Source organism: Lathamus discolor, chromosome Z (genome assembly GCF_037157495.1).
Source record: "Lathamus discolor isolate bLatDis1 chromosome Z, bLatDis1.hap1, whole genome shotgun sequence".
Taxonomy (NCBI): Eukaryota; Metazoa; Chordata; class Aves; order Psittaciformes; family Psittacidae; genus Lathamus; species Lathamus discolor.
Window position 1 is genome coordinate 88,418,872 of NC_088909.1, and position 27,018 is coordinate 88,445,889.

The window sequence follows — 27,018 nt, forward strand, 5'->3', positions numbered from 1 at the left end:
GAAGCTTCTGTTGTGAAGCCAACCAAAGTCCAGTTTCAATTTTTGACAGAGGAAAAAAGTTAATCCTAAATATAAGGAAATTCTATAAAGATACAATACTAACTTGAAAAGGTAGTTGGTTGTTATAGACTAACTTTACAAATTACTTTATTACTGTGAATACTTAAAGTTGGTTTGGAATAAACACAGACATTCAACTGTTTTGAAATTTAACTTAGTGAAAGCATGGGTCTACCGACTCTAGATTAGGCTGGGTTTTGCCAAATGCCCACCTCTTGGCACATTTGAATATATGTGACAGTTTCTGTGTAGTGTCAAAGCAATTAAATTTCCAAAGCAAAAGAAGTGTTCCCTGTCTTTTTGGGGGTCTTCATGTCACAGCTTTGGAATAGTGTCAGAGTAAGTTGTTTGCTATTCAGACAAAGTTTCATGCTTATGATGGAGAGCTCCAAAAAAAGAAAAGATGTCTTTCTCCAGATTATATTTTCCACTCCAAGATCAGGTCTTTACAATAAGAATACAAATTTCATGAAATCCTAGAATGGGCTGGGTTGGAAGGGAGTTTTAAAGCGGCCGCACACAAAGAGTTGTGGTCAGTGGCTCGATGTCCAGCTGGAGACCGGTAACGAGTGGTGTCCCTCAGGGATCGGTGTTGGGACCGGTCTTGTTTAACACCTTCGTCGCTGACATGGACAATGGGATTGAGTGCGCCCTCAGCAAGTTTGCCGATGACACCAAGCTGTGTGGTCCGGTTGATATGCTGGAGGGAAGGGATGCCATCCAGAGGGACCTTGACACGCTTGTGAGGTGGGCTGATGCCAACCTTATGAAGTTCAACCACGACAAGTGCAAGGTCCTACACCTGGGTCGGAGCAATCCCAGGCACAGCTACAGACTGGGCAAAGAAGAGATTCAGAGCAGCCCTGCGGAGAAGGACTTGGGGGTGCTGGTCGATGAGAAAATGAACATGAGCTGGCAGTGTGCGCCTGCAGCCCAGAAAGCCAACCGTATCCTGGGCTGCAATAAAAGGAGCATGACCAGCAGGTCAAAGGTGATCCTGCCCCTCTACTCTGCTCTTGCGAGACCTCATTTGGAGTATAGTGTGCAGTTCTGGTGTCCTCAACATAAAAAGGACATGGAACTGCTGGAACAAGTCCAGAGGAGGGCCACGAGGATGATCAGGGGACTGGAGCACCTCCCGTATGAAGACAGGCTGAGGAAGTTGGGGCTGTTGAGCCTGGAGAAGAGAAGGCTGCATGGAGACCTCATAGCAGCCTTCCAGTATCTGAAGGGGGCCTATAGGGATGCTGGGGAGGGACTCTTCGTCAGGGACTGTAGTGATAGGACAAGGGGTAACGGGTTAAAACTTAAACAGGGGAAGTTCTGATTGGATATAAGGAGGAAATTCTTTCCTGTTAGGGTGGTGAGGCACTGGAATGGGCTGCCCAGGGAGGCTGTGAGTGCTCCATCCTGGCTGTGTTCAAGGCCAGGTTGGATGAAGCCTTGGGTGGGATGGTTTAGTATGAGGTGTCCCTGCCGATGGCATGGGGGTTGGAAGTAGATGATCTTGAGGTCCTTTCCAACCCTAACTATTCTATGATTCTAAGATTATTTAGTCCAACCCCTATTTGATTCAGAAAGGTCCATGAAGCCAATATAAAATGTTACCACATTAAGATGTTTCAGAAGCACTTCAGAACATATCCATTAGTCTTCTGTGTCGAGTGCAGTTTTAGCCATAAGATGATCTGCTTTAATTATTGCCTGATGAAGACAGAGAGAAATGGCTTCTACACAAATTACAAAAAATCATATTCTTCAGGACGTAACACTTTCATTTCTAATCACAATGTAGTTTAGGTCTTTCTCCTCCCTATACACATGGATATCCACCTGACGTACATTAAGTGTACAGTCATATAGGCATTTCCACATGCATGTAATAGCAGACATTCTCCTCCGCTTCAGTATCTTTGTTACTATATGCTATAGAAAACAACACTCTAAAGAACAGGAAAAGAAACAAGTCAAATTATCATCATTAGTATCAGTACTATCCTAAATCTAACTTTTAAATCATAACACAATTTTTATTATTATTTTATTTTTCTTTACAATTACTACATTTGTAATTATCTACCTTGATCTGAGACTGCTGGTTTATGCAGAGAAAGGTCTCCCTCATGTGGAAATCTGCCGATCAGCAATAAAATATAAACTGCATTTTGCTTCTTAATACAGGTTCTATTGCTTAGATTTGCAGATTCATTTTTGTAGAAGTATCAGTATATTTTCTACATCTTAATTCATCTGAGCTATCATTACAATGTGAAAGGAAAAAACGAAGTCTGTAAGATAGAATCACAAGAACAAAAGTGAAATATTTCCATATTTAGTCAGAATGCAAGGGAAATTAATCTAAGCAAAATTCACAGGTTTTAGGTTTAATCTTTCCTCCATCAGTTTCTTCAGCTTTTCTTCATAACTGTTCTGAATATTGTTCAAAATGTTCTCATACGTCTGATCTTCATGTATTGATTTTTTATAATCCAACAGAAGTGGGATCTAAAACTGTAACTGACAACAAGTGATAAAATTGACTAAACTGTGAGGTTTGGTAAGACTACATAGTTAATATGTTTTGGCTAAAAATATTTATGTTTCCTCACATCCATAACTAGTATGGTTCAAAAACAGTTTCTGAAGTGGAAAATTTATTAGGACTTAATTCAGCTCCTTTTTTCACCCAGTTTAATGCTTTAAAAGAAAAACACAAAGAAATAAAAGTTTCAACTGAACATTCACAATTGTGGATTTTTTCTCCCTGAAACACATAGATTTAACCTAAAGCGAATACTTTCAGTTTCCTTTTGCTAGAAAAAGTCTTTTGAGTTGACCAGTCACATTTTCTTACTCTGCCACTGAACACATGAAAATACCAGACATGTTTACAGCTATGGTTCAAATGTCTAAAATATTTTAACTGATAACCAAAATTAAAGTTTGTTAATATATGTATTGCAATACCAAATCTGAAGTAAGGTATGAAGTTTAAAGACATGACAAGTGCACATGGATTAGCAGTTTTATTTGTGTGATGTGGAGTTGGCTTTTAAGACTCATTTTTTCTGATCTTGAAAAAAAACCCTGCAAAATAATTCCTTGATAACTCTGACACTTCCATAGCTGAAATCATTAGATCTATGAAGCTTTTTTATAGCACCTCTGCACGCCACACTGGAAAGGAATAGGAAAAACTTTGACTGACTTTCTGTGTTCCCACCAGGGACATCATATTCCCTTCCTTCCTTACATGTATCTCACAAACTAACTGCTCAAGTATATTTCTCAGGTATAACTTTTCAGTGCTAGTGCTGATATAACTTGGAAAACAAAGACCTGATTTGTGACCATCAACTGCCAATGTCATAGAATTTGCCTTTTTTTACATAATGAAAGGAAGAAAATGGTAGTTCAAATGGTCGATTATTTTTTTTTCCTTTTTAGTTATACTGTGTAAGTTTATAAATTATAGACCTGAATGTGCGTCAGAACGAAGCTTAAAAATATCACACAAATATTTCTGCTATAACGCTGTCTGGGGCAAATTCTCAGTCTTGCAATTTGTCAGGAAGCTAGACTGAAGCCAAACCATGATGAAATCAAACATACTTCCTCTCCATCAAACGCACTAATGAGCCATAAATACAATTGAAGAACACAGAGTAAGAATGAATCTGTTTCTTTTATTGCTAGTAGTGTGCTTTTTTTTATCCCCTCCAGTTTGAAAACTAATTCACAAGACAGTTTAAGTGCATCTATTAAAAGAGAAACATTGCATCAACTCCACATACTGATTATTCCATAACAATTCAAAAAAATTACCATCCACATTCTTCAGCTTCTGCACATCTCAGAATTTATTCCCTGATAGGTTGAATTTTGTAGTCCTTTGCAATTTAATAAAACCACACATTTTTATTTATGCAATTAAAAAAAAAATCATCAGAAAGTGACCCAATTCCCCTAAAGTGATACACAGTTAAGATGTGAAATACACTGATATTTCCAGTTCATTTCATACTTACATGCCATTACAAAGGAACCATAATTTTACTGAACACATAATCCCTTACTCAGTAGGAAAGCTCTCTGGTTTGGTTTACGCTCCAAGAAATTTTGTAGTATATCCATCCCATCCAAAGATCCTCCAGGCTTCAAAATGAAGTTTCTGTATTTCATCCCAGCCTGACAGCAGGTAAAGCAGAACATTAGTATTTCTCACCTTGCCAACTGCCTCTTTTCTGTATTTGTTGTGTATTTAAAAATCTACTCATGATCAAGCACTTTCCCTCATTAAGATTTTCATAATATCATCAGGATACACAGAAGTATAATTTAGATCTTCTAGAAGAACTCAAGAGAGCAGAAATTGCACTTATTCATGAAGAAATAATTTTTCTTGTGGTTTTACACTGTTTTGGAAGCTACAATCACAACCTGTCTAGAAGACATGCTACAAATCATAATGCACGCACAGTCTTCACAGTCTTCAGTAACGGATTATCTCCGTAACTTACTGGCAAGAAAAAGGAACCTAACATCCATCCTCTCTTAACTGAAGATTTTTCTTTCTTTAGTCTCTGTTTGGCAATAGAACGATAGTTCATAGACAGATAAAGCACTGAAGAATGACATGGCACATATGCACAGTGGTACACATAATATATACACACACATCTAACTCTCCTATTAAAGTATTGTAAAGTAACAGAAACTTAGGTTTTATTTGCAGGAAGAAATACTACTTCAGAATGAATGGATTTCTTTACAAAGAATCAACCAAGCATCTGAGACAACAGTAAATAGTGAGGACTTTCTGGAAAAAAGGTCATAATTTAAGGAAGATATCTAGAGAATTTTGAGCTTCTAAGACATGTGAGAAAATATTATTTTGCATGCAGATGTCCCAGATGCTTCTGATAATAAAGAAAATGTTTTTCCTTTTAGTCAGTGTATACACATGTATATACTTCCCCACATGTCAATGCTATGAGGTTACAGGAGCAGACCACTTCCTGATAGCTGCACTGCAAAAACAAGCATAGGTCTTTTTAACTGATAGACTTCCACGACATAATTGCATTACCAATTGCAATTTCTGAATTACAGATGGAAAAACACTAAAATGCAAAAAAAAAAAAAAACCAAACCCAACCCAAATCAAAACAGAACCCCCCCCAAAATTTCACTGATGCATTGCTCATACTTCACTATTTGTGTTAGTTTCCTGAACATCAAGAGCAAATGAAGATATGGTTTCTTTAAAAGTGTTATTTTAGTATACTTGAGTCTTTGCTGTGGTCTCTCCAGAGCTAGACCATTGCTCAGTTCTAGGGAGACCAGAAGTAATTTCAAATAATGTGCAAGAATTAAGATATGAGACAAGCAATTAAGTGTTTGCTGAAGAATTTTTACAGACACAGTCCCTGAAACTAGTTTCTGTAACTGCTGCTCAAAACAGGAAGAGAGGCTTTAGTCTAACAGGAAGAGGTAAGCCAAATTTCTAAAAGCCCCAGTTATAATACCATAACCATTTTCCTTTCCTGCTGTTCTGAATAGTAGTCTAATTACAGATATAATGAAATATGAGTAACTACAAAAATCATATTGGTACCTAGTATTTGTTTATAAAAGATTGTTTGCCCCATCCCGTGGAACTTTATTACACTTAAGTGGAATGCAAATAAGGAAAACAAGTTGAAAGAGAACCAATTTCAGAAGACAGCATTGCTCAGAAGGGAGAGGGAAAATCTCCACCGTGTTAGCTCTGAAGTTGTATCAGCATTCAAGCAAAGTGTTTTATATAATATATATGCATAACAACACATATGCTGGAGAGTGAGTGACACACGCACTCACAATCATTTTTCTACTTATTACTTAGCCTGGTTAGCAGGCTTCACATTAAAAGAGGCACTAGTTACCTTTTAGTGAACCATAGCACATATTAATTCCTAGCATAATTAATTTATATCAAAGTCTCCCATACACAGAGAAACAAAACAAAAATCCCCACCAAAAATCAGAATAAAAGGCACTTTCACCCCTCAGAAGTGAAAGTCGCAGAGCAACTCTGCCAATTTTAGCTTAGGGTTCTGACTATACAGTTACACATAAAAGAGTTTTGAGAGTAGGGAGTAAAGCTAACAGAAAAAAACCATCTGTGATGACAGTGGGGAGGTGTTTGTGTGTCAGAACTGAGAACTGACACAAAGTCCCACAAGGCTGGCACCAGCATCCTTACCCATCTCTTCCAACTGCTAACAGCAGTTAGCAAAGCCCAGCAAGTCCCTCCCAGATGCCATTTTTAAGACGAACAGGATTTTATTGAAAAGTTAATTTATTCTCTCACTTAGCCTGCCATTTCTCCTCTCCTGCTCTTATTTACGAGTAACAACAGTCCCACTGAATAAGAGGTATGCTTATTCTCACATGTACCTGTTATGAATCCCTGGCACTCCAAAACCAGTCTTGACCTCCAAACTTTTCACCAACTCTCCTCTCAAACTATTCAGTTTGCTGCTTTTCTTATTAAAAACCTTTGTTGGTTTTATTGGCCTAACCAATGCCTCAGTTTTCTAACCCCAACCCCACTTCCACTTCGGACTCCTCTCTTTGTAAAGTCTTATCTTCTTTACTTTCTCCACTCTCTAGAGGGAGAGACAGTTCTAGAAGTTCTGGTTGCTGTGACAAGGAAACGGAGGAATAAGGGCAAATTCCATGAGAGAAACAGGAAAGTTGAGCACTTCCTATTTTCTCTTTCACTTGTCTTGTACACATTTAGTGAAGGGAAGTGCTGGCTGCTGAGTCCAGAAGGCAGATAACAGGACCAGGAAAATTGCAAGTTTTTTCACATGACAGAATTGCAGCCAAGTCTAATACTATGATCTCCAAAAAATAGCTAAGGTTGCCAGAATTGGCAGGACTATTAACCACATCACTAACTAACCATTATTTCTGCTGGAGGCAGAAGAGGTTAGACAATTACATAAGGGAAAAAAAAGCCCAGTAAATCGACAACCTGTGAATCATTTGAACTTAAAAAGCCACTTACGAGAAGAACTAAAGAAGAAAAAAAAAAAAGTTATGCTATGCTGTGAAAGGGAAAGGTCAAAATCAATTCTATTTTATTATTCAAAATATATTCTAAATAGTAACTACATAAAAGTCCCACACCTGAGGTACTATTAATGGAAATAGAGCTATTATACAATTTTCACAGCAGAAGAATATGCATCTACACCTGCAGTGCAGGAATATGGGGATTTTTCAGTCTACAATTGAAGAAGAAGGTATTAGTCAGTGTGTCACAATGTCTTAAAAGTGCCATAATATTAAATATATGACAATGCAAGAATTATTTTTAAATCCAAGTGCTCTTGGAAATTGTATGGTTATTTGCTAAAGTGATTAAGTTATTTATACACTTTCTTTTTGTTGATCTGAACTTGACAGCTACAGAAGAAGTATTTGAGATGTTATACCTATAGATCATGATTGCAACAAGCACGATTTCAGAGACAAACAGCAAAAAAAGTTTTTACCGGAAAATATTCATCACTTACCTTTGGATTCATTATTCCTTCTTGTTTAAAGCAGCTGTAAAAAATGTCCATGGAAAACACTTCACTCCACAGGTATCCATAGTACTGACCATCATAACCACCTGCCAGATGTCCAAAAGTAGCTGGCATGTTTGTTCCTTGAAAAGTAGATTAACAATAATTTATTCAAATTGAATGCATTTCTTTCTTTGATGTAAGTACTTCAAGAATTCATGAGGAGAGGCTGAGGGAGCTGGGTCTCTTTAGCTTGCAAAAGAGGAGACTGAGGGGTGACCTCATCAATGTTTACAAATATGTGAAGGGTAGGTGTCAGGATGATGGAGCTAGGCTTTTTTCAGTGATATCCAGTGATAGGACAAGGGGCAATGGGTGTAAACTGGAGCATAGGAAGTTCCACGTTAACATCAGGAAGAACTTCTTTACTGTAAGAGTGACAGAGCACTGGAACAGGTTGCCCAGGGGGGTTGTGGAGTCTCCTACACTGGAGATATTCAAGGCCCGCCTGGACAAGTTCCTGTGTGATGTACTGTAGGTTACCCTGCTCTTGCAGGGGGGTTGGACTAGATGATCTTTTTAGGTCCCTTCCAACCCTTGGGATTCTGTGATTCTGTGAATTTATACCAACTATTTTGAAATTTCTAACATATAAGGGTCTGAGTATGCCTCAAAGTATTAGCCATATTTTGTTGACTATAAAGCAAACTCGATTTCCCATTTTAGGCTAGTGGCACATCCAACACAGATGTGACAGCACCTGCGCTGATGTGACAGCATGTGACAGCATGTTACCGGCAAATGGTAAAGTTTTATATTTACCTTAAGCTTCAGATCATTAAGATCACCCCAAGTTTCAAAACAATTATTTTGGCTTCATAAAGTAGATTCTTTTATATACAACAACTCTGTTCTTTTTGTATGTCAAGCATTGGGAAATAAAGGCATGTTTAATCAAACCATTTGGACATGCGGTATAAAATCTTCACACTGACATACCTGGGGTGGCAGGAATTCCTAGAATCTCCATACAGTATTTAGCATATTCACCTGCTGGATCAACAGATGGCTTGGTGTGCAGAGCCTGGTCAACTTTGCTCAAAACAATCTGACGGAGGGTTAAAAGGCCTAATTGGGTAAGAACATTTAATTAACTAGCATCAAAGTAGCTGGAGTTCCTTTAGCACCTCTTAGTCAAAGATCTCAACATGCATCCTAAATTGTTAGAATTTTAACCATGGAAAAACTTCGGAGTTGTGTGATTTCCATTTGAATTAGTTCAGTTACAAAAAGCTGAGAGGCATATTTTTCATGGAAGAATTGTCATTATAAGCTTCATTTTTTCAAATGATACTTTCCATACTGATCAAAACCAAAATAAAGAAGATATTTAAATAGAAAAGTTCAGTATTTAAAATTATGTTTTTGGATGTCTTCACTTCCAATATACCATTTCATTCAGGCTTGCACAGATGGTAGTTAAGTATATCTACCCTAAGGCAGAAGAACAGCAAGAACTGCTCCTGCAGCTGCTGCAGGCCTTTTGGAAGAAGCTACGAGATAGGAACCTTTACTCAGGCAAACTGCTTATGTAGCTACATTTCCTGTACAAGCCACAAGATAAGGACTTCTTGGTCAGCATAGGGAGGCAGCATGAAACAAGCTGTAGTGGCTCAATGATACACCATGAAAGGGTAAGGCTATGACAATGGGGAGTCCTGATTATGGGGGCAGAGAGGTGACAGTGACAGAATAACAATGAGATGATAGCTAATGACATGACATTACCATCTTGATTTGGAGATACATATAAACTGGTACAAAATGTGGAAGGAGAAAAGAATCAGGACCTTATTTTGGGAAAGCATGTGTCTACTGGGAAAGCAGAGAACAGAGATTCAAGGTTCTGCACTGAGAACTTAAGAGGCTGCTTGAACAATGCAGTGCTACAACACTTCTATCCTGGATCTGCCATGTATATTCAGTAAATTTGCAAACAACTTTGGTTCCTGTCAAGTGTCATATGCAAAACAAATGTGGATGACCGATGTAGAAAATCCGATACTTTATTCACAGTGCCCGCCCTGGGGTTCCACAAAAAAACCCCAAATACCAGAAACCCCAGGACTTTCCCTCCCCTCCTCCCAATTTTAAATGAGCAAAAGTTTGTAGGTAAAAAAGTCATGTGGAGAGGAATGCAAAGCTATTTTAGTCCTGTGGGTACCCTCAAAAAACAGAGCTGCTCTGTTCCTGCAGACTGTGGTATCTGTCATCATAGCCTTTATTAATGGAGTACCCATACAAATAAACCCAGACAGACAGTGATGTGTACAACACATAGAAGAAATGTAATGGGCCTGCTATGTTTGTCTTTAATTTCCCACCAGTGTTTTAAATGGTATATTTTTACGCATATTTTGTGGGGGAAAACGGCAGAGAGATACCTGTATTAGCCAGTCTAGAAGCAGCAAGTTTTGCAAGGAGAATGTCTTCAATGTGGCTCTCATCTTTATAATGTCTTGACATCTGCTGTAGCGGTTCTTTTTCCCACACCCAGTTCTCAAACATTTGTGAAGGTACCTCTACAAAATCTGTTTCCACATTAGTTCCACTAAACCTAGCAAAATCAGTCTGAAAGGAAGAGCCATTATATTAAATGAAAAGAGAAGTCACTATTTCTAGCAGAATATAAATTTTCAGATGTCAAAATTTCAGTGTTACTAGATGTCCTGAAATAAATGAATCCTAGTGAGTTTATCCATGAAAGGTCTCCAAATCTGACACTCTATCACTGATAGAAAAATCCTCCTTCTGAAAGTCAAGCACATTGGAGCTTTTAATTTTTTACTTTAGTATCAACTACTTCATGTTTAAATACCTCCCCCCCCCATTACTAATTTTGAAGAAAAGTTCTGTACAGTTAAAAATCTTCATTAAAATATCTTTCAAACCCAAAATATTTCTAAAAAGAAATGGTCACTTTTAAAAGACCGATGTTCAAATGTCAATAGGAATTATTTGGTCTGACTCCACACTTGTGCTGTAGTAAGTCTACCTCCTCTTGCCAATCCGATTTTATTGTTCTTCCCTTCTCAGCAACGTTCTAACAAAACATTTCAAGTGCTAAAAAAGAGAATTCTTAGTTTCCCAAATGCCCTTTCTAAGAGCTGTAGATATTATTACATTCCATCCTCTGTAGAGGAACGTGCCCCACAGGAGTACTGGCCTTTGAACTTAATTTTTTGCAGGAATAAAAAAAAAAAGGTGTAACATAGAACATAACATTGAACTGACAGCTGTAGCACACGCCTGTGTCTTCCTTTTATGTCTTCAGAAGAACAGCAGTAAAGGAGAACATTTGCCTTCATTTGCACTCCTGAGTTACTCAAATCCATAGCTGTAACAGGTTGCCCTTCTTATTGTACTTGCCCAAGAAAAACTATAAAGCAAAGCTAGGAAGCCTTGGCTGGGAAGAAATGGTGATATAAGTGACTAAACCATAAGGCAAGGAGAGTGCAAGAGTTTGTTGGCCTCCAGATATCCTTGTTTACCCATACAGAAACACATGATGCTAACAAAAAAAAAAATTAGACATTTGGTTCAAGGTATCTCAATAACTCTCCCTCCCACCTGCATAAACAGATCCCTTCCCTGCTTTGATACCTCACTTTACAGCAGACCACCAGTAGATTAAAAGGAGCATCAGTATCCAAAAGCTGACCTTTACCAGCAGCTCACATATCCCCACCCAGTCCAATCCACACATACCCTTTAAATGTCAAATTTTAATATGCTTAAACAAATCATCATATGAAACAAGATAGTGCTTTGCACACACAAATCCCAGAAGACAGGATCTTCTTATGTAGAACTACTGAGTTATTTGCAGGGGTGTGCAAACAGCAACATACATAAAATACAACAGCAGTAAACACAGTGGCTTTGCACACAGAAACCACATCAGCAGTGGGAAAAAACAACTGAAAAGTAGGCCTCCCTGACCTGCGTGCAATCCCACAGCAAATGAAGTACATAAGCATTGGAATTGCTGGCTTGGGCTGCCCAGAAGGGGTTCTGCAACACCTAGGCACATCCTCACTGGTTATCAGAATGTTGTTTCGTGGTGAATTTTGTACCAAAAATGCTGAATATGTCACATTTATAAACATCTTCTAGGTAGCTTAAAAGAAAAGAACAGGTTTTATTTCTCAATTTTTGAGCTCAGAACATCGGTCTCCAGGTGAAGATTATCAACTAAACGTTATACTTCTATTCTAAAATATCTAAGCAACTCTAACCACCTGTTTTGAAGTTTCCTTGAACACTATTTGTTTAATTATGAATGTAATATATGGGTCTCTATGACTTTGTTTCTTTATTCTGCCATCCTAGTCTCTAGGATCCAGGTAAAGAATACAAATCTAAAGTTTGTCGTATTTCTCTGACTTGATCATTTGGTACTGTTTAAAAGAAGATGAAAGCAGTGCTACACAAATCTGGATTTGTAGATAACCATGAAATTGTATTTTGTGAAGGAATACTGAGGCTTGTACCTCTCTGAAACATAAAATTTCATGAAGGTAATAAGAAATTTATCAACTGGTAGAATCAATTTCACATGTAAAAAAAATTAAGTCAGGAATTTTACATCTTTATTGACATCTTGATGCAAAATCTGCAGACTAGCTTCAGTTCTTCCTAGTCACTCTGAGAAGAACCCTGACTGTCAGTTAGAAAAGCAGAATACACAATAGCTCAGGCAAGATCTGGTTTATGCTTTTAATGTTAAGAGTGATAGCTCTCAAGAGTACTAAATGCCAAAATGCTGGAGGTGATCTGGATTGCCAAATTGTTTGCATTCCTAGATACAGCAACCTTTTTTTGCTTCTAGTATCTAGCATGCTACTAGAAGTGATAAAAAGCCCTCTGACAGTTGTAACAGAAGCAACCACTGGGCACCTTCTTTATGTTACACATAGATCTGTTCACTTGTCACAGGCACCTGTGTGGTGCAAATGCAAAAGTGTATGTTCCTATAAAAATGTTTTTCATAAGAAGGTGTAACATTGCTGTAGTTCTAGTTAAAACTTAAAACCAACCAAAAAACCTCTCAACCTGCTACTTTGAAAAATAACAAAAAACTGTGTATGTACTTCACTAAAATTAGAAACTACCAAACCACTTAGGTCTTCCTTTGAGACAGTGGAGAAGTCTTATACTGGCATAGAAGCATCACTAACCTGAGCACATATCTGATGCATTACATGACCAAATTCATGGAAGTAAGTCTTTACTTCATCGTGTCGCAGCAATGATGGGCGATCTGATGCTGGTTTTGTGAAGTTGGTTACCAGAGCAGCTACAGACATCATTCTGCTGCCATCAGAGAGAAGACAGCCGGGCTGGAGACCAAAGCATGCTGCGTGCCCATACTTTCCCTCTCTGTATAAGAAAACATACCAGACACTATCTTCAAACCACAAGCCAGCTCACAAGAACAGTGAAGACCATTCAAGAACAGGGACAATCAGTCAGTGTCTCTTTAAAGCCTTACACAAGGAAATTACATCTTTTCATAACTTCTAAGACACATTAATTTTAATATCCTGTTAAGAGCACAAGGAGGTGGGGAGGGAAAGGTACTTAAATCACACCAGATTAAGATTCACAGCAGCTTTTACAAGAATCTGATTTCTACTCAAATACTGGAAGTATATATACTTCAGCAGTTAAACTGCTACTGTAATAGGCAAGACTAGGTTCCGTCATCTGAAGCAGTACTTTTTAATTTCATTGCAGGAGGGAAAAGAATATAGTTCATTGCATTTTTCAGTGTGATCCAAAAGTAAAAAAAAAAAAGTTATTTTTTTCCCTAAAGCTGAGTAGTCTTAAATCAATGTAAATTTTAGAAGGGTATCAGACAATTTATAAATAGCTAAAGAATAATTAAAAAAATTAAATACAAAAAAACCCCAGTGACAGTCAAAAAGGACTAGCTAAGAATAAATTCAGTCTCATCTCCTAATCTCTGACAGAATACAGTTGATGCTGTAAAGAGCTACAGAGATGGAGAGCTATAGAGATCAACTTGGAAGTATATTTCATGGTGTGCACAACAGGAATCTGCTCTTTGTCCTGACCTATTTGATATTTTCTTTAGCAGTGTGGACAATAGTGTACAAAATACACACATAAAGAGTAAAGGGAAAGTGGGAGAAACTAGGAACATTTGCAGATAGGAATACAATTGAACTGGAGTAACAGTTCAACTTAAGTGAAAAGTAAAACACACTGTTACAGTTAGGAAGGAGAAAAGTTCACAGAGGCAAAAAAATATGAACTGACTAGACAGCAATACTACAAAAAATGAACAAAGTAGTAATGCTTCGTAAGCTGAATATAAGCAAGAAACATGGTAGAAATGCAAAAAAGTGTAAACAATGTGAATACAGTCCAGAGGATAGCTTAACGAACCTAGTAATAGTCTTGCCAGTGGGACAAATATTTACTTCCAAATGCATTGAATTTCAATGACACCAGCAATCCACTAAGACCAATTTCATTTAAAACACATAAGTAAAACACTAGGTCATAATTACCTGGGGTAAAGGTCCAAATAGAACTGTCCTAACATTTCTCCTGTTGAATTATCCTTTACTGTATAAAGACTAACACTGTCGTGCCAAACATGAGCACTTTCTACTTGCTCAAATACAAGTCCCAGCAGCTTCTGGTAAATACTCAGTAACCCTTCTGTAACAGCCTCAATTGGGAAGTATTCCTTCAGCTTTTCTTGATCTATGGAGTACTTCAGCTCTTCTGTTTTGTTCATATAATAATGAAGATCCCATGCATTGATTCTTCCATCACAACAGAAGTTCCTTTCTTTACACTCCTTTTTCTTCAAATCTAGAATGAATTCTCTTTCTTCCTCAGCCAACGGCTTTAGCTTCTTACTCAAATCATCTGAAACAAAGATTGCCTTGGAATCAACTTCTGTATTCCTTACTATAATGTGTATTCCTATAAAATACATTCATAACTTTAAGCACATGCCCCAAGTTTTCCATTTGTTGACCAACAGCAAGCAAACTGTCTGCTTTCTTGTCTTAATGAGTTTTAATCACAGGCATGGTGTAAGTAATACAGCATAGTACTGTAAATAATACATATATATATATATGGTACTGTGAGGGGTTTTGGTAAATTTAGCTTTTTGAAGACATTAGAAATGGAATGCAACACTAGATGCTTTTGCTTGAAGTCTTTGATTTTACCTCATGTAATCTCAGTTCTCTTGATGTATTTCTGAAGAAACAGCTGAAGACTACAACTACTACTAGTCACTGGAAATGAGAAACAAAATTAAAACACTACTTTTTCTCCAAGATTTTTCAAAACAATTATGAGCTACTTCCAGATAAAGTCCTGTAAAAGGACAAGAGATGTAAGAGTTCTTGCCTATACAAGTTAGCTTCTAGACTATCAATGCTACCGGATATTAATCTCTATTATGCCATTTTTTTTCCAATATAGCTTTTCTTGGACAAGAAAGGGTCATAGCATGACTAATGCAATACACAATATAAAATACTTGAACTTGTAACTAAAGCACATACTGTACCTATTCTCTTGTAAGCATTTCAGGAGTACCAGACACTTTCTTTTTCCTTAAGAATTCAAGTTAGTGTTCACTATCGGTATCTAGAGTGTAAAATTTAGGAACTGACACTCTTCCTTCTAGGTGGGCTGTAAGGCACTGTTTACATGACTGAAATACTATTCACAGCTCGTATTATACTAAATTCAGAATGTCACATTCAGAATGCTGTAAGATCAGCTTATGAACATTGATTTAAAATATGAATATGTATGATCAAAGCAGAGCAAATCATACTATCATGCTTGTAGTCAAGGATATATCAGACTAAATGAAAGCTGACAATTAATTGAATAACATTCTCCCTTTACGAAAATTACCCTGAAACATGATAAACTTTTCTATTCACAAATATCATCTCATACTGTAAAAAGTTAGTTACACGAAAGACTGCCAAATTATGAGGTGTGTCAGCTTCAAAACAAATGAAAAACTGTAATATCACATAAATGCATTTAGAATTACAAAAATAAAATGGGTACAAAAGAGTGCAAACTACTTTAAATACACTTTAAAATCAGGTAATTATAACATTTTATTATAAATCAAAATTAAGTACAAGTTTCTTGCAAATATATGGATAACTGGTATTGACAAATATGGACCTGAGCTCACGCCATCACAGGAGAAACGTGACAGAATTACAGGTGAAAAAAGAGGCACATTTGAACCTCTTTACTGATGTGTAAGCCCACAAAACTCACTACCATCAAACCGACTTTACTGCTGTACTAAATTGTTTTGGGTGGCTTATTTATACATTTTATCAATATACAATCCTAAGTGGTGTTAGGACACATTAATAAAGGAACACATACTATTCTGTGGAACTATGTAATCTCAGAAAGTGTAGGTTAACTCCATGCACAAGAGGGGGCACTGTGAGGTCAACAGGATGACTATGAATTCGCAAACTGCTCAGCTTAAAAATTTTCTAGAGAGCTCTGTTTTCAGATCAAATTCCATTAGAAGGATTTTGAATTCTAGATTTAATCTATCATTCAAGATTTAATTCCTTAGCTCATGAAAGCTGCACCCTCATATACTGTAATCTTTCATTAAAGTTAATGCAGCTGTATCAGAAAAAGGCATTGAGGCTACAGATACACAAAGAACTGCAGCTAACCTAAGTGAATGAAAAGCTGCAATTGTGATGCAGCCTCTTGAACTGATAAAATTGCTTAGGCTGCATATGTTATTCTGGTTCTAAATTAGGATAGCTGCATTTTGGGGCAGAGAAAGGCATAACTGCTTGCTTCTGTTGGCTGTCACAAAGCAGCTATTTTCAGATTTTTGTCTTGTGCTTTCCTGTTTTGGAGCAACTGTATTTGTACAGCTATGGTCTAAAAAAAATATATGCCAGAACAGAGGCAACAATTCATTTTCTATCTAAACATGAAGGACACTGTGACCCAGTATGTATTTAAATTTATCTTGGCTGAGGAGTCAAGTTGCCATACCAAATATAAAAGTATTGTTTATAAATAAGAACAAACCTAAGAAGGCTGTTACGTTATCTGTGCTCTTTGCAGTGTTTACCTCCAGAACAAAGTTGGCATGCGTATTGTAACCAAGAAGTTCTGCCACTTTTGCCCTTAGTGGAAGCAATTGCTGAAGAATTTTTGTGTTCTCCTAAAAAAGAAAGGGGAAAAATTTGTAAAGTGAAACCAGAAAATGTATGTTTGAAACAATTATTTGAATATCTGTAATTATAAGAAACAGCAAACATTTTAAATGAAACACTTTAAGATATAAATATGGAATAGTGTAAGTGTAGTTAGATTCTTGGAATCTTCTGCCACAGCATTTGATTGCAAGTAGCTAGTTTTCTACTCAATCTGAGTCATTACTCTATATTTTATCTGTTTTAATCAATCAAAAGATGTACCATTTTGTTAAAGGCTAATAACAAATCTTTGACTGTTGCAAAGAGTTTATTTCCTTTATCAATCATTTCAATGTGAAAGATGACAGGGAAATGGCTGACAGCTGCCTTAATTGCTTGTTAGTGAGGAAGACAGACCGCAAAGCTATTGTGCCAACATTCAAAGCTTGTTTGCAAATTTCCCTCTTTTGCCACTGACAAGAGCACTCAGAGAAAGAGATCTGAAACACAAAAACCCCAGGCCCTGACCTAAATGTGGTGGAGAAGATGGAAATGTAACCATGATAACCTTCAGCTCTGGAAAACTGAGAATTCCCAGGGGAAACCCTTTTCTCTTCAAGAACTAGTTTCAGTGATTGTCCCAGTTTTAACAGTAAATCCCTTTAAGTATACTGACTTGTACGCTGGTCAGTTCCGGTGCCATTTTATCTTATCGTGTACTCTTCAAATTTCCCAGCACTTCAAGTACAAAAGCTCAAGTCTGCCATTGTTCTCTAATGAATGGTTGGTACAAATGTCTGACTGACACTTTTATCCTTCCTATCATTTTCATTATTTTTGTACCTGTCTAGGTGCCCAGTCTCATTAGTATCAAGCAAATTACTTGTGAAAATATTTCTTCTTTCTAGACAGCAGGCTTTCAGCTATTTTTTCAGACACTTAAATGAATATTTTATATGAAATCTGAGATTTTTTCCACACCTAATTAAAATTCTCATCAAAATGTAATGCATTAATTTCATATTTAATCACCTGTATTTCATAATTAATATGTGTGTTTAAATAATCCCTCTCATTCAGAAGAATCCTGATGCACTACAGAAGCTAGAGTCTGATGTCCTTCTCTGGAAGGAAAGGGCCATTAAGCAGCCGTGGAACACCGTAGGGAAGTTTGGCAAAAGACCAAAACCCTACTTCTATTTATAGCAGCACTGAAAGTTTCAGAAATGTACACACACACAAACAGATCATCAACTTTCTAAGGTCTTTGGATATCAGAACAAACTGGAACAAGGAACTGTTAAAGACTACACTGATAAGTTTTGATTTCTTAGTTCTAGACAATATATAGAAAAATCTAACATCTGAATGCCTAGCTCCATTTTTCAACTGTCATTACCTTGTAGAACAGTAAGTATATGACATACCTCTTTGCATCTTGAGTTAAAGGCAGATTCCATTTTTCTCCTGGTTTCTGAAATGCAGCACTTCTTCATGACAGGAAAATAGTGGGGATACTTTAAAGTAATTTTGTATTTGTCTTCCTCAGTCTTCTCTAAACTCTTAATAAAGTCATCAGGAAGGCCTTCTGTATAACACAATTTAATAAGCAACGTTTACCAGAATTATCTACTCCCCTCTCTTTTTGTGAGATTATTGCATTTTGTTTTGCTGCAGTCTACAATGACATCAGAAATCTCCATAGAAATATAACTTCATTTTTTGTAACTAAACTTGCTAAAACTTTTTCAAATTCCAACAAAGCAAAACAGAAATTGGAAACAGTTGTGATCAAAGGAGAAGTACATGTTGAGGCTACCAGATAAATACTGAATACGACCCAGAAAAAATGTCTGGTGTTACTGAAGTGCATTTTATGCCATGCCCTTCAGATGATTAATTCCCAAATTCTCTGTCACATGAAATATCTAGACCAGTTCAAATGACTGATGTAGATAAACTATACTGCAGGACAGGAAACTTTTTCCAGTAACTGCAATGAATACAATTCACAGGGGATTACTTGATGGCAAAGAACTGAGAAAAGAAGCAGAAAAAAGTGAAGTTATGAAGAAAAAGAGTAGGACAGATATGCTAACTTGACAGGAGGCAAACACTTCAAGAAACACAAATCTATGAAAAGACCATAAACACTTGCAAAGGGTGATTCTAAACTGACTTTGGGAAAGGATTGAAAAGGAAACAGAGAAGACTGGAAACCAGTCAGAATGTCACTTGATCTAACCACCATTCACTGGGCCAGATCCCATTACATCAGTAAAACTGGAAGGTTGAAGAAATGGAAAAAGCAAGCATATTACTCACCAAGTTCTTCCTTAGAAAAGACAAGAAATGCGTTTTCCTCATTCAAGTTTTTGTTAAAGTCTATACACAGCTCACTCATTTTTTTCTTCATTGTCTTTATTTCCTGTATCGGGTATAAACTGAACTTAGTGGAAACACAAAAATAAAACTTGGCAATTACTATCCTCCACATGAATAGTATTTAGCTTTTTCCAGCTATGCTCCTTACCAGCTGATGGAATTGAGCCAGTAACACACTGCAAGTGTGTAGCAAGCCATTACACTCTTTCTCAGTCCTCCATTTTATCTTTCTTTTGGTCCTGAGCAATATAGTTGCTAGTGAACTCTGGGTTAGGGCTATGGCTCAGATAAAGTTTCAAACGGAATCTCAAATCAGCAGGGACTGATCACATAAGCACATTCTCTGAACAGTATTATATGCTAACATTCTTTTATTTTAAATCCTTAAGTTACAATTATAAGTGTAAAAATGTCTACTAAAATAAATGAGAATCAAGGAAGTAAAAATGCATGCAACTTATTGAAAAACACTCTCTTGGAAACGTACAAAAAGAAGAGAATACCCACACACAGCAAGACCATTCCAAAACCTTTTTAAAAATCCTAATATTTACCCAGCAGAAACACTTTCTAATAGATCTCCCAGCATGTCTCTGCCTCTTAATGTCAAGTTCATGTGAACTCAGTAGGTACCCACAGAAGAATACACACCAAACACAAAAATATGCAGACTGCCATTAGTCAGGTTTTTACTTAAATGTAATTGAATAATTGTTTCCTTATAAAGTATTTCAACATCCCTTTAGAGGCATCAGTTGCCCTGTAACAATGCAAATACACATGAAACTGATCTCTGTAACTGAAGGACGTGGATGAAGAATGATTATTTTCTACAAAGTGTAAAGTTTATTCAAGAGTTGCAAACTTAGATTGTTACACAACATCACTCAGAATTTACGAATCATTATGTCAGCATCTCAGATGCAGATAGTTTTACTTCAAGATTATCAGAAATGATAAGTGCTTTTATATGGTTGAGTAAATGCTCCCTTAATGGGGCGAAAATTATCAGTGTGGCTTATGGTCCCTTTAAGCTACCTTAAGTTATTTTAGTCAAAATGCTAAAATCTTGGACACATTTTACAACACTGAAATTAAATAGTTGTGTCTTGGTAACAACTGGTCATACTTCTGAAGTTTGGACTCAAAAATAAAATTTGTGAAAGTTCTCTTGGCTATCTAAGTGAGGCATTTTCTGTAATCAGAATATAGAACAAACCTCTTCCAGATAGGCTTCTTTTACTCTGGAAGACTAAGAGAGGTGATGCATATCACCTCTATACACTGAATGCCGTTGGTGCCTGCAGATTAATTTTAAAATCTTAAGGTGATTAATGTTTAAAGGATGGATCTGGAACTAAGAACAGTTAAGATTAGAGCAGTAATTAAGCAGGTCCAAGATCACAAAGTTCAAACATACACTTAGTACAGCTATGAAACCTTAATTTCGTCTCTTCAACAATTTGTCACCTTCACTTTATAAACTAATAGTCCATATTTACATTTTGCACTTCTTTAGGAAGATGGAGTCCATTTCTTTTTCCCACTTGAACTGATTTCTCTAGATACCGCTTTGTTTCAGGCTTTACATTTTGAAGATCGCAGGTTTGCTGAAATGACAGTATAGAATAATTGAATTTATAACACGTGTAAGAAACATACCAAGCATTACAAGAGTCTGAACAGAGCTGGTCTTTAGAACACCACCATAGTAAAAAAGGAATATCCCAGATTTTAATGCAAAGGACTTTCCAAAACCAGTTACCTTATACAATAGTATTCTTATATTAATGTAGCATGTTTTAAAAATATTTTTCTTTTACTATCTCAACATATTTACATGTTGTCATAATGGCAAGCCCTTTTAGTTTACATGACAGTGCACTTAAGCTTTTTCTGTAGAGACAGCTTTCTCATACATACTTGAAGAAAATCAGTGCTGTAAGGTAACACTGTACCTTAAAACCTAGGGAGATTTAAAAAATCCCCAAAAGATTACAGAAGATGGATTGGTCCTGTGAGGGTCTTCCTTCAAACTGACTGCAACATGACTATTTAATCCAGAACCTTGAATTTTTGTCCAAAACTGAAAACAATGCCGTACACATTTTAAGTTTATCTTGTCTTATCTAAAAGTGAACATTTTAAAAAAGGTATTGACTTATAGCCCTTGTTAAAAGAGACATATTCTACTTAAGCTCACCTTCAAATATGAAGCTGTTGGAATTAGCTCTGACTTGTCTTAACAGCCCTCTCATCAGCTTAACTATGTACAATTAATTCCTGACTAGCATTTCCAAAAAGTAAGGATGTTGAAACATGCAGATTTTATGAAAGTTACACAACTGTGTACAGCTGTTAACTAATGACTGGCCAAAGTAAATTACCTCTAAATTACAGAAAAAATGTAAGACAGGAACCTATTTGCATTCCAAGAGAAAACAAATAAGAACAAAAACTCTGAAACAGATACTTTCCCAACTGTCATTTAAAAATAGCCCACACAACACATAAACACCAGTGCCCTGCATGTCAAACAATTAGGAAATTTGTTTTTAGAACCATGAAGGACCTCAGAATGGTTTAGCTTTATTTGCACTTGAAAAGAGTATCAAGTCCCAGTAGCATTACGCTACAGCAGGACTGCCAAGCATTAGTACAATTGGGCCTAAAAGTCTTACATATATACCAATTGTCTATCTGCAAGGATTTCTAAGTCCAGTGAAAAACAACTGTAACAATCACTTCACTTGGTGATAAACTCGCTTTTCTAAAGCAATACGTAAATTGAACTTAGTTTACTGATACTGTCATATGATGAATGATGAATATTGTTTCTTTTTATTATTACTTACCAGTAATTTAAAAAATAATCCATAGATTCATGACAGGATGATCTAACTACTCTAAGTCACCACACATCTGAAGTCAATGATAATTAACAGGTGATTGTATTGTATACCCTTCACTATGGCTATGATTTTTTTCCAGCATTCAGCCATTTATATTTTGTGTGTTTGTTTGCTTTTAAATAACAGGATGTAAATTGTGGAATTCTCTTTTGTGAGGAAAGTAAGTGAAGAAAATCATGCCCTCTGTCCTTTCCAAGTCAAACATCACATCTCCATCTTCATTTGTGATAAATGCACAAGGCAAGCAACTCACGAGTGCCAACACAATGATAAGAAAAATGCCATTACCCTACTCCCTACAACACTCGGACTTCTTGCTCTGCTTCTGGCAAAGAATACTCCCTGAAATTCTGCAGTTTTATGAAGACATTTATGCTATCAAGCACTACATCTAGGAGTGTCAATGTTGTGATATTGAGCATAAAAATATTTGTAACAATCAGAATTTTCCTGTAGTGTTTTTTTACTGGACAACCCTAAAATCCAGAGTTCTTTTTTCAGACCTAAGACTGTATGACAGAAAAAGCACAACTTCAAAATGACAGAGATGAAAAATGCCAATACTGTCACTACATTAACATTTATATTGTGCTAACTGTGCTGCAGGTTCAGAAATAGAAAGGCTGAGAAAAAAATTGATTATTCCGGTCTCTACAAAAAGACACTACTTTTATTCCAGTAACAGTCAAGGACAGAGGACTGTGAATAACTCAGTCTTGCTCAGTTACTTAGGCATTATGAGGGATCTCCCAGACCCTCCACTGGGCATATGGAATTGTCATGTTCCTGAAAATCTCCTGGTCCCAAACTGCCAAGATTTTAAGCAGAAGAAGGGAATTCACAAACACTAAATTTAAGCCCTTAAAGCCAATGAATAATGGCTCCTTCTAAAGCTAAGAAATAGAAAGATTCCTTTGAGGAAAAAGGAGGAGAAAACTAAGTTAGTGTTCATCCTTGACGACTATACATCTCTCCATACACTTCAGAAGAAATATAAGTTAAATGGCTTCTAGTCTTAATATTAGCCTTTATGAAGCTTATCTGCATCACAGACATGCTTATGATAAGGATGATACACACTCAAAAAGACCTTTCAGGTCTTTAAGGATAAGTAAGCGTATACACCCTCCCAGACACAAGAATGAAGGGTGCTCTGTGGTCATCTCTGAACTTCAGTCTGGTCAGGATGGTCTATGTCATCCTGTGTTTCTTTGACGAACAATTTCCACAACAGAAGTGATCATTTCAAATATACCACACACATCAAATTTTGGAACTTTCCAGAAGTTTTAGGGTGGTCATCACTGATGATTTTATATACCATTTAATACTTGCTTTCAACAATGCCACCTTATTCCACAAAATCTTCAGGCAGAGTAAGAAACAAAACATACTTAGATTATCATGACCAAAAACTGCAGCAGCTGTTTACATCAGGCTGAGTTTCCTGAGGGTGTGTAGCTGCAGAAGACTGGCAACATTCTTAAGCATGCCTCTGCTAGCCAACATGTACAGATGTTAGGAGCATTGAAATGTAAAATCACAGTTTCAGTACTAAATTCACCTTTATTCCAAGTTTTAGACCCCAAAATAAAAGTTTTCTAAAAAGCATATTCAACAATATACATTTATGCAGGAATTATTTTCCCTAATGTGTGAGGAAAAGAAACTGGATTATTTTAAGGTGTTTGGTTTTGTTGTTTGTATATTTTTAAATTAAATACAAAACCCTCACATATCTTCCATCATCAACAGTTCTTAAATAAAGCAGAATTTAGAAAGAATATCAAACAGTTGTTAACTTAGGAAAGTTTAGTCGTTTTTAAAGGGAGGAAAAACATGCAGGATGTCACTGAAATCAAGCAGATTCACTAATCTTATAGCAGAATGACTGTATTATGAATAATATGGGAGTGTGAGGGTTCTTGTTCTCGATGCATCTTAATGCAGCCCCTGTGCAGGATGATGAAACTGAGTTCATATACCTGAACTATTAAATCCTCAGTAAGGCCATGAAAAAACTGATTAAATCAAAATGATTTACTGGCTCATTTAGACTGATAAAATGATTTAAGGAAACCATTTCTGTTTGTGGAAGTCCTTTTATAAATGTAGTCCTGGAACCTGACTTTTCAACTAAGTGTTTTTAACAGAAGAATGCATTAGAAATTTTAGCAATAAATAATAAGAAATTTGTGATTTGGAAACAGCAACACTTGCCCAATCTGACCCTATTGGCAATTTCACATATGTTCTATAACAAAAACTGCTACTACTTTCAGAGTTGTTATGAAGTTGATATATGCACAGAGGCTGCACCTCTGGAAAACCAATACTAATTCATGCTTGCATGCTGCAGTTAAGCCAAGAAAAATCTCTAAAAAAATTAAATGGAGATTTAAGCAAGAATTGTAACTGTTATAAAAGCCAAGTATTGCTGCAAAGGAAAATGAAGTAGGAAAGCACCAAATGAAAATGATTAAAAAAAAAATTATAAGAAAGTAATAGGAGTGAATTACACAAATCAGTTTTCAGCAGCTATTATCAGAAATTTCTGTAAATTAGAAATACACAGATGCATAGATATGGCAGATTAATCCTAAATGTATCTAAATGGAGGGTGTGGAAAATCACAGCAAATAATAAATACATAGCAAACCATTTAATTAATAGCAAGAGCAAGGAAAAAATAAAAAATCAGCATAAGGCACTATCTGCCAACACAGAACAGAAGGTCCTTAAAATGGAGCTATTAAATACCTCTACATCACACAAACAACAATACCCAGCTAGAGGATAACACTTGAAAATGTGCCTAGAAAACACACCAACAGTAAAGGATGGTATTGCAAGACACTTTATTAGGTGCTGCAAATATTATTCTGGTTCCCAGTCAACACTGCACAAAAGAACGAACAACAATTGCAAGAAATATGGCTCCATCACAAGAAGGTTAAAAATCAGTGGGGTTGAAAGGAAGATTCACATCTGAAGCAAGGACAAATTTTTTCAATTAGACAGCTTCCTTGCATTATGTTTAAATTAGACCTTTAGAAAATTATTACTGTCACAAGATGCATTTAAAAAAACAACGAATGTTCTTCCTGTTCGAGCTACAGACTAATTGGAAGGGAAACTGAAAAGAAATACAAAAGAGATATAGAAAATAGCCCAACAGTAAATGTAACTTTTGACTTAGTTTTGAGCCTTAAGCAACAGAGAGGAGGAGTATGCAATGTAGCTGCCTTTAATTAGCAGATCAAAAGAAGCAATTTCAGAGGTCACTTCTAGTTATACGTTCTCATTAACTTCCATAACTTAAAACTCAATGTCAAAATTCTCAACAATTTCAATAAAGCACAATTTTGGACACAAATTCAAAAGCAGTATAAAGCATTAAAAACACTAAATACATTGCTAAATACTAAATAAGCACTAAATATATTGCTACATTGCCTGTTTTCTTTCCTCCCCTTCCTTAGTGATGGTCTAGGCAAATGGCTCAGGGACCTCCGCCAGCAGAAAACAATCTATTTCATTTTTCCTGATGGGTTTCTTGTACCAGGCTCATTAGAATATTAGACAAAAGACAAAGCTATCGCAATGAAGAGAGAGACAGAGATACACGCACCTAGACTATAAGAGGCAAAGTGTGGGAGCACCAGGTTACTCTGGCTTAAGTTTTTGTGGAACCATGGCCTTTTTGTATAGTTGTATCCCACTGGAAAGATTTAGCTGGTAAGGACACAGGGGAAACACACAGTAGTGGGTTTGAAAGTGCTTGAAAAGCACTGTGATTATTAACTTCTGTAGAGAAAAGTTTTTCACTGCTAGAATTTTATCTACATTTTCACATTTTATGCAGATATCATTGCGATTTACCTGCAAATAAACAATCTTCTGAAACACATCTTCTCTCATGCTCATCTCCACATCAAAATTGGAAAGCTTTTTGTCAGCTTCTGTACTTGCTAAGCGTACCTCTTTGTCAGGTGAGACATGCTGGGGAAAATCCAACATGCTTCTTTCCACTGTTTAAATAAAAGGCAATGAACACTTACACAGAAGGCTAGAAACACTTCAAGGATGAGTTACGAATAAGGAAATTCCCCCCTTCTGATATTTATAAAAGATCTAAGAAAACAGGAACCCAAAGCAACCTGACATCTCAGGTCAGGCTTGAAATAAATAAAGTGATTACAGATGATGTAAAAATGAATAGGTGAAACGACAAAACTGCACACCATTATAACAAATAAACATTTTACAGAAACTATCTATTACCCAAACCTAATTACCTCATCTTCTTTCTTCTACAAAGTGAACTGGAAGGTGTAAAAATATGATATGTGACTTTTGAAAGATGAACTATTTGTAAGTGAAGACTGATGTTGTTTCATAGCTGGCACAGATGCATTCATGTTAGCATTTAAAGTGAAAAGCTCTGAATGTTTCAAACAGGCTCATCTACCTTGAAGTTATTTTTACAGTGTTACAAGAACAGCCTCAATTTCCCATCTTCTGTGTCTAATGAGAAACAATAAGGCAAACACAAAAGATGTTGTGTATGTATTTGGCACTCCTACAACAATACTAGCTTTTCAGAATACACTTTTGTGTATTACATTGTGTAAAATACACTTATAAATAAATCCTTGCTTATTAAAAAATACAGCATCTTATAAAGACATTAAATAGAAACTCCTCAAATAGAAATGAATTGTTATGACCAGCTGAATTAACTTAATTCAAAACCAATTATAATTTCACCTCCCCAAAAGCATATTTTAAAGTAACAACATTTTAGGATGATATAAAGCTTTGTAATTTTAT

General features: G+C 36.3%; 1 protein-coding gene across 2 annotated transcripts in view; it reads right to left on the reverse strand.

Annotated features, from left to right (window-relative positions):
• Window positions 1-3,726: 3,726 nt before the first annotated feature.
• NLN (neurolysin) overlaps window positions 3,727-27,018 on the reverse strand; it is a 35,922-nt gene continuing 12,630 nt past the window's right edge. For both annotated transcript variants that reach the window (XM_065663127.1, XM_065663128.1), the window contains exons 3-13: window positions 26,068-26,216; window positions 20,776-20,883; window positions 19,214-19,316; window positions 18,316-18,476; window positions 16,779-16,914; window positions 14,222-14,588; window positions 12,863-13,064; window positions 10,067-10,253; window positions 8,622-8,750; window positions 7,629-7,765; window positions 3,727-4,248 (exon numbers count right to left, since the gene is read on the reverse strand). In XM_065663127.1, the coding sequence (XP_065519199.1) occupies window positions 4,114-4,248; window positions 7,629-7,765; window positions 8,622-8,750; window positions 10,067-10,253; window positions 12,863-13,064; window positions 14,222-14,588; window positions 16,779-16,914; window positions 18,316-18,476; window positions 19,214-19,316; window positions 20,776-20,883; window positions 26,068-26,216 (1,814 nt within the window). In that variant the 3' untranslated portion in view covers window positions 3,727-4,113. The remainder of the gene's footprint in view (window positions 4,249-7,628; window positions 7,766-8,621; window positions 8,751-10,066; window positions 10,254-12,862; window positions 13,065-14,221; window positions 14,589-16,778; window positions 16,915-18,315; window positions 18,477-19,213; window positions 19,317-20,775; window positions 20,884-26,067; window positions 26,217-27,018) is intronic.